This window comes from Carcharhinus amblyrhynchos, chromosome 3 (genome assembly GCF_965287045.1).
Source record: "Carcharhinus amblyrhynchos chromosome 3, sCarAmb.v2.hapA, whole genome shotgun sequence".
NCBI classification, from domain to species: Eukaryota; Metazoa; Chordata; class Chondrichthyes; order Carcharhiniformes; family Carcharhinidae; genus Carcharhinus; species Carcharhinus amblyrhynchos.
In genome coordinates, this window is record NC_137326.1 from 55,226,101 (window position 1) to 55,234,517 (window position 8,417).

General features: G+C 41.1%; 1 protein-coding gene across 2 annotated transcripts in view; it reads left to right on the forward strand.

Moving 5' to 3' along the window:
- Positions 1 to 3,951, forward strand: part of rad18 (RAD18 E3 ubiquitin protein ligase) — a 288,130-nt gene extending 284,179 nt beyond the window's left edge. Inside the window, exons 13-14 of one of the 2 annotated variants that reach the window (XM_080184080.1) lie at positions 602 to 685; positions 1,253 to 3,951. In XM_080184080.1, coding sequence (XP_080040206.1) covers positions 602 to 685; positions 1,253 to 1,358 — 190 coding nt within the window. In that variant the 3' untranslated portion in view covers positions 1,359 to 3,951. Of the gene's footprint in view, positions 1 to 601 lie in introns of both variants that reach the window. The other variant, XM_080184087.1, reaches the window with a different exon arrangement.
- The last annotated feature ends 4,466 nt before the right edge of the window (positions 3,952 to 8,417 follow it).

Sequence of the window (8,417 nt, forward strand, 5' to 3'; positions counted from 1 at the left end):
GGCTTTGGATACTCAGTAGCTCAATCAGGCCTCCTTTTTTGCATCTGTGAGCCTTCACTGTAGGTGTTAGTGGGCTGTTTGACCATGAGGGGCAACGTACACTTTTGATCCTGTTGTTGCCTGGCATTCTTTGGTAAATTTGAGCAGGAGCATTTGGAAAATGATCAGCAGAAGGCGCTTTGATCATTTATTTTACTTCCCTTAGACCTGAAGCTAATTATGGTGACTCTTACCCTATCGGACATCAGCTAACTCAACACAGACCAGATTTCAAACCTTGGAACTTTCTGGATTGTGCACCTCCACAGCTGAATAGCTAAATTTATTAAGCTGCCAGGGGAACCCTATTTGTGCCATTTTCATGAGCTGTTAGCAAAGGGGGACATGAGAAGACTCTGGTGTTGATTCTCTATTAAACTTAATGGGAGCAGCTGGCTTTCACTTGTCCCTCTTGGCATTGGGCTACCTTCCTTCTGAAGTGAGGAATATTCTGAGATACTGCAGTGCTTGTGGTTCAACAGCCAAATAGTTTGCATCTGCTGGGCCAAATAAAATATCTGCTTTTAATTTTAATTTCCTTTGCGTGTTACTTCTCTTGCAGGGAACTGGTGAATGTGAAGAGTCAGAAAAGGAAAATGAGCGGAGTGTCCAGGAAAAGGAGTTCTGAAAACAAACGGACAAGGAAGTGAGCATTCCAACACAAAGCATGACACGAGCTTCCAATAAAAACTAGCACTCCTGACTATTGACAAAATAGAATATTTTTAACCAGCATAAAGAATCAGCCCTTAGGACTGGAGATTCATACCAGTTTAATAAACTCCAGAGTTTAAGCTTATTAAGCTCCAGAGTTTATTTTAAATTATGTGAACATAATAAAAGGAGTGAGGAACTCAATTAGCATGTTAATATGCCGTATTGTTCCACTGAAGGTCGAGCAATTGCAGTTTTCCTGCAATTTTCACGAAAAGTTCCTGGAAATGTGCAAATAGATGAAACGCAACTAGCATGACTGGAATTAGGGGCTGGAATATTAACATCCTCTGTATACATGGAATATTTCAGTGAGGAGATTGCAAGAATAATAACCAGTTGATCCTTATTTGGTTTGCTTGCCATTGCTTGCTACCTATTGATATATAAAGTTCATAATTCTCTAATTAGCAAATTTTTGCACAGCAGTTTTAGAGCTTCAGTGCACTGACACTGCCTCTGTCTGTCCCTTTTCTCACTCTTCCATCTTCCCCTGTAGCAAGACCAATGAATATAAATGGGAATTGCTGGTTCATTCTACGGAAGAAGGTTTAGAAGTGCATAGCACCCCTGAAACTATCAGAAGTATTGCAAGAGCCAAGTAAATTTGCCAGTGCCAGTATAATGAACTCCTTCAGCACTGACTCTGAAATGCCTGCTATCTATTTAATCTATCAACCTCCCAAACCTGTGTGTGTGTCTGTATGTCTTATGTACATATTCAAATTTGTGCGCTGAAGTGCAGACATCATCAAAATACTACAGTGGACATCCTCACTCAATTTAGTTTGCCTCCCCTGGTTGCAGAGTGCAATTATTGTGGATTCTCCACGCCCCTGCCCGTCCAACCAATTAAAAAGGCTGCACTGGAATAGCACTGGATGAGATGCAGGGAAAAGGCTAATTCGATTAAATTATAAGATGAGGCATGTTGATATCTTCAGAGGAAAACTGGACCAGAAGGAGGAAAAATAGCCAAAGTAAAGGACCGGCCAGGGATTCATTTATACAAATGGCAGGAAGAATCCACAGGTTATTTCCTGTGAAATCACGTTGTTTTCAAAGTGCAACAACAGCAGAGATCTCAATGTAAGCATTTGTTTGATTGCCAAAGTGTCTTGTTTATTACATGCAAGTTATATTTTGGATTGCGACCAAACAATTTTAGCCAGCAGCCTTCTCAAATGATTACCACTTGGAGACCTGTGGTAAACAAGGCCAAAATAGTTGAGCAATCAAGCATTTGTTGGATTACTTGGCAAAGCATTTTTATATAAAATCTCGTAAAAATATATGTGCAGCAAACTTAATCTATATTTGTAATTAAATTTCACTTCACTTAGCATTGCAAGTCTATGTTAGAACTTGATCACACATTAGTCACCAACATTTTAAGAAACCCATATTTTATGTTGCTGCCTCGTCTTGCCTCTTCGTCTGCTCAAATTGTTATTGGAATAGTTAAGAGATTTGTTGTGCTGTACCAGGGAATCAAAAGACTATCAAGTGCCCAGATTGCTCCTTACACCATGCGCATTTTGTAAGCGTGCATCTAACTGTGCAGCATGAAGGTGGACATCTGAATGAAAGTTTAACCCTCTGCTATAACCGTTATCTCAGTAGTATAGTCTTTTTTAATTGCATTCCAGTTGAAGGACATTTTTTAATTCAGGAGCTTCCAAAAGGAACATTAGCCAAACAATTCTACTTTTATCACCTGGTACTAACAAGCTGATGTCCCATCTCTTTGAATATATGACATTCTCACTGTGGAGTCTCACACCAGGTGCTTGAGTACTGTACATATGAATACGTGAGTGGCGTAAATCACTCTGAATTTGGTCAAACATAGAGAAATGGTTGGATCTTCCACAAGGCATATTAGCGACAGTTTGCCTGAATTTCATGTAACTCCAGAGATTATTCCTCTCTTCAAACCGTATTCATGTTAACTTTTAAGCTGCGGATTCATTTCAAAAACTCTGGAAAGAGTTTGCTAATGTGCACCCATCAGGAATACTGTACAAGTGTCCTATAATTTGGGGATGGATCAAACACTGGATTAATGTGTTGGTTAGCATACTGTATCCCAGTCTCGTCAGTAGGCTAACTGCTGCCAGTAAATGTTGAGCAAAGATCAGAGTAGCACTTCACAGTGTGACAGACCTAATTCACCACCTCCAACTGCTCCTCTTAACACTACCAATACCCATAATCACCAGCACTTTACTGTAACATTATACAGTTCAGAATGGTATCTCCAAATCAAGCCAAAGTCTGAAAGGACAGATATTTCACTGATATTACTGAGCCAATCCATATGTCAAGTGGAAGTGTGAATTCGGCTAGCAGAGAAAACTCTCTCCTTTTTCCCATAAAGTTATGGGCTGTTGTCAGAGTGTTAGGATTGAGTTAGTTTGAAACATAGTACATTCAGGGTTTTCATTTAGAAATGCTGTAAGGAACAACCTTGGCACTTCCACAATCATCACTTGTTTAAAGTTGAGCCTGAATGAAACCTGCACACACTGGCATAATCTTGATTGGCTGCCATCTCAGACCCATGGATAGACTGACTTCGCTCATAGTTGATGTGTTATTCAGGCAAAGGTATTCAGTGGGAGAGGATAAGGAAAGGAAACAAGACGTTATCAGTTCAGTTTGCTGTAGTTTGTCAAGACCCTTGAAATGAACATTATTCAGTAAATAGACTTTATTGGCTGCAATATAGACTCTTTGTGAAGTCCTGTCACAAGCCTTGCCTCGAAATTATGTTTATAAGTAATACTTCTCAGTTTTTGATAAACTTTCCAGTTGCTCTGAAGACATTCCCCATTGCGCTGTAATAATACTTCCTAAACTGGTGTGAAGCATTTGTGTTGTTCATGGATTTTTCAGGTACAATGCTCCTGGGGATGTTAGTCAGGGCTACACCATCTGTGCAGCAAAATCAAAAGCACATGCAGGTTATAGGAATATAAATATGTGTGCATTCTGGTTGTTCAGCCTTTGTAATAACTTTTAGACATGAAATTAAATAAAAAGAATAATTGTTACAGCTTTGAGAGAAAGTATATAGTTCATGAATTGGAAACTTCAGTGTTTCTTTCCAATGCTCAAGTACTTTGATATAACTGTCCTTTTTCTATGATTGAAGTAACTAGCAAAAAAAAACTGTAGCCTGTGCCTTTTAAATAAAGCGAATGATTTGGTGCAAGTATCTCCATCTCATCTTTAACAAAAATAAAAACGAAAACTGCTGAAAACACTCAACAACAGTGTGCAGACGAGCTCATGTGAAACCTGAGGAGAGAACCTCTGTGTCCAGCTCTGATCAGACAGTAAACTATCCACTTAGCTGCATACAGTGAAAAGACTGCAATTCCTGATGGAGGGTCCAGCAGAACTCCCTCAGCAGAAAGAAGCAACGAGCATCTGCAGAAATCAGGCTGTCTTCTTATGGCACTAGTCTCCATATTCTGGTAAGTGTTTAAAAGTCCCCCAGTTTCTCACAGTGTTTGTGTACGAATGAAAGAAGCAGTCTGTAGGTGTGGATGAGGTAAGTGCGAAGGGTGGCAGATCATAGAACATTACAGCACAGTACAGGTCCTTTGGCCCTCGATGTTGCATCGACCTGTGAAACCAATCTAAAACCCATCTAACCTACATTATTCCAATATCATCCATATGTTTATCCAATGACCGTTTAAATGCACTTAATGTTGGCGAGTCCACTATTGTTGCAGGCAGGGCATTCCACACTCTTACTACTCTCTGAGTAAAGAACCCACCTCTGACATCTGTCCTATGTCTATCACCCCTCAATTTAAAGCTATGTCCCCTCGTGCTAGCCATCACCATCCAAGGAAAAAGGCTCTCACTGTCCACCCTATCTAATCCGCTGAATATCTTGTATGCCTCAATTAAATCACCCCTTAACCTTCTCTCTAATGAAAACAGTCTCAAGTCCCTCAGCCTTTCCTCATAAGACCTTCCCACCGTATCAGGCAACATCCTGGTAAATCTACTTTGCACCCTTTCCAATGCTTTCACATCCTGTAACGCGGCAACCAGAAATGTACGCAATACTCCAAGTGCTGCTGCACTAGAGTTTTAAACAATTGCAACATGACCTCATGGCTCCGAAACTCAATCCCTCTACCAATAAAAGCTAACACACTGTACGCCTTCTTAACAACCCTATCAACCTTGGTGCCAACTTTCAGGGATCTATGCACATGGATACTGAGATCTCTGCTCATCCACACTACTAAGTATTTTACCATTAGCCCAGTACTCTGTATTCCTATTACTCCTTCCAAAGTAAATCACCTCACACTTTTCCATATTAAACTCCTTTTGCCACCTCTCAGCCCAGCTGTGCAGCTTATCTATGTCCCTCTGAAACCTACAACATCCTTCAGCACTATCCACAACTCCACCGACTCTAGTACCATCCGCAAATTTACTAACCCATCCTTCTATGCCCTCATCTAGATCATTTATAAAAATGACAAACAGCAGTAGCCCCAAAACATCCTTGCAGTACACCACTAGTAACTGAATTACAGGGTGAACATTTCCCATCAACTACCACTCTCTGTCTTCTTACAGTTAGCTAATTTCTGATCCAAACCACTAAATCACCCTCAATCCCATGCCTCCGTATTTTCTGCAATAGCCTACCATGGGGAACCTTATCAAACACTTTACTGAAATCCATATATACCACAGCAACTGCTTTACCCTTATCCACCTCTTTGGTCACCTTTTCAAAGAACTCAGTAAGGTTTGTGAAGCATGACCTACCCTTCACAAAACATGTTGACAATCCCTAATCAAATTACTCCTTTCTAGATGATTATAAATCGTATCTCTTATAACCCTTTCCAAAACTTTGCCCATGACAGAAGTAAGGCTCACTGGTCTATAATAACCAGAGTTGTCTCTACTCCCCTTCTTGAACAAGGGGACAACATTTGCTATCCTCCAGTCTCCTGGCACTACTCCTGCAGACAATGACAACATAAAGATCAAAGCCAAAAGCTCTGCAATCTCCTCCCTAACTTCCCAGAGAATCCTAGGATAAATCCTATCCAGCCCAGGGGACTTACTGATTTTCATACTTTACAGAATTGCTAACACTTCTTTATGAACCTCAATCCCATCTAGTCTAATAGCCTATATCTCAGTATTCTCCTTGACAACATTGTCTTTTTCCTGTGTGAATACTGATGAAAAATATTCATTTAGCACATCTCCTAACTCTTTGGACTCCATGCGCAACTTCTCACTACTGTCCTTGACTGGCCCTACTCTTACCCTAGTTATTCTTTTATTCCTGACATACCTACAGAAAGCTTTAGTATTTTCCTTGATTCTACCTGCCAAAGATTTCTCATGTCCCCTCCTGGCTCTTCTTAGCTCTCTCTTTAGGTCCTTCCTGGCTAACTTATAACTGGGTAAAAAGTCTGACAACACCAGGTTTTAGTCCAACCTATTTATTTATCAAATAAATAGGTTGGACTAAAACCTGGTGTTGTCAGACTTTTTACTGTGTTTACGCCAGTCCAACGCCGGCATACCCACATCATAACTTATAACTCTCAGGCACCCTAACTGAGCCTTCATGTCTCATCTTTACATAAGTAACCTTCTTCCTCTCCACAAGAGATTCAACTTCTTTAGCAAACCATGGTTTCCTCGCTCAACCCACTTCCTGCCTGCCTGACAAGTACATACTTATCAAGGAGACGCAGTAGCTGTTCCTTGAGCAAGCTCCACATTTCAATTGTGCCCATCTTTTGCAGTTTCCTTCCACATGCTATGCATCCTAAATCTCACCTAATCACATCATAATTTCCTTTCCCCCAGCTGTAACTCTTGCCCTGCGGTATATACCTATCTCTTCCCATCGCTGAAGTAAACGTAATTGAATTGTGGTCACTATCACCAAAGTGCTCATCTACCTCCAAATCTAACACCTCGCCTGGTTCATTACCCAGTACCAAATCCAATATGGCCTTGTCTGTTGTTGGCCTATCTACATACTGTGTCAGGAAACCCTCCTGCACATGTTGGACAAAAACTGACCCATCTAAATTACTCGAACCATAGCATTTCCAGTCAATATCTGTAAAGTTAAATTCCCCCATAACAACTACCCTGTTACTTCCGCTCCTATCCAGAATCATCTTTGCAATCCTTTCCTCTACATCTCTGGAACTTTTCGGAGGCCTATAGAAAAGTCCCAACAGGCTGACCTTTCCTGTTTCTAACCTCAGCCCATACTATCTCAGTAGACGAGTCCTCATCAAATATCCTTTCTGCCACCGTAATACTGTCCTTGACTAACAATGCTCTGCAGTCTCCTCCCGAGCTTCCCAGAGAATCCTAGGATGGGATTTATAACTATATAACTGGCATCCCTCTTTTACCACCTTCGCTGATCTTGCTGAAACATCTAAACTCCAGAACCTGCAACAACCATTTCTGTCCCTGCTCTATTCATGTCAGGTTGTGGGAGCTAGTTGGGTTGGATAGGGGCAGGGAATCAGGGATGTCAGTTATATAGTTATCCAGGAGTTAGACTAGTATTTTTCTAACACTTCTTGGGTACCTCCAGGTAAGTTAGTCAGATGAATCCAGAGTGAGTCGGGAACTTTCTCAGAGGAACTGAGGAGCAGGGAAATAGCCCGTCAGAAGTTCAACCTTCCTGGGGAATTCCCACTGAATCATTGCATCAGGACTTCCTCAGGGTCCCCAAGCTTCTCACTGTGTTTGTGTACAAATGAAAGAAACAGTCTGCAGGTGTGGATGAGGTAAGTGCGAAGGGTGGCAGATCAGTCTGATCTCCAATGATCCAGAAAGCAGATCAGGACCAATGTTAACACTTCAGATGATTTTCTGTCAAGCTGGATGACTTTAGAGCTGGACCACTTTTAAGGAAGTTCAGAACCCAAGGGCAAGAAGGAAGCCATTCAGCCCATCGTGTCTACACAGCTCTCCAAACGAGCAATTCCCTTAATGCTATTCTCCTGCCTTCTCCTCATAACCTTGCACATTCCTGTCTTTTCAGATAACAATCTAATTCCCTTTCGAATGTTCTGATTGAATCTGCCTCCATCACTCTCAGGCAATGCATTCCTGTATTTCTTTTACTTTAAATTTGTGCCTGTCATTCCCGATACTTCCGTGAGCGAAAACAGTTTCTTCCCATCTACTCTATCCAGACATCTCATGATTTTGAATACCCCTCTATCAAATCACCTCTCAGTCACCTTTTTGCAAAGGAATACAATCCTAATTCTCCAATTTATCTTCATAACTGAAACTCCTCATCCCTAGACCCATTTTCATGAATCTTTTTTGCACCATTTCCAATGCTTTCACATCCTTCCTAAAGTGTGGCTCTGAGAACTGAATGCAATACTCCAGCTGAGACTGAACTGGTGTCGTGTACAAGTTCGACATAACCACGCCTATCAGTAAAGCCTAGAATAATACATGCTTTATTAACTGCTTTCAATCTGTCCTGCCGCCTTCAATGACACATCCACTTTTACACCCAGGTTCCATTGTCCTGCATCTACTTTAGAACAGTACCCTTTATATTATATTGGTACTCCACATTCTTCCTACCAAGGCATTCAGCATGTTTGATT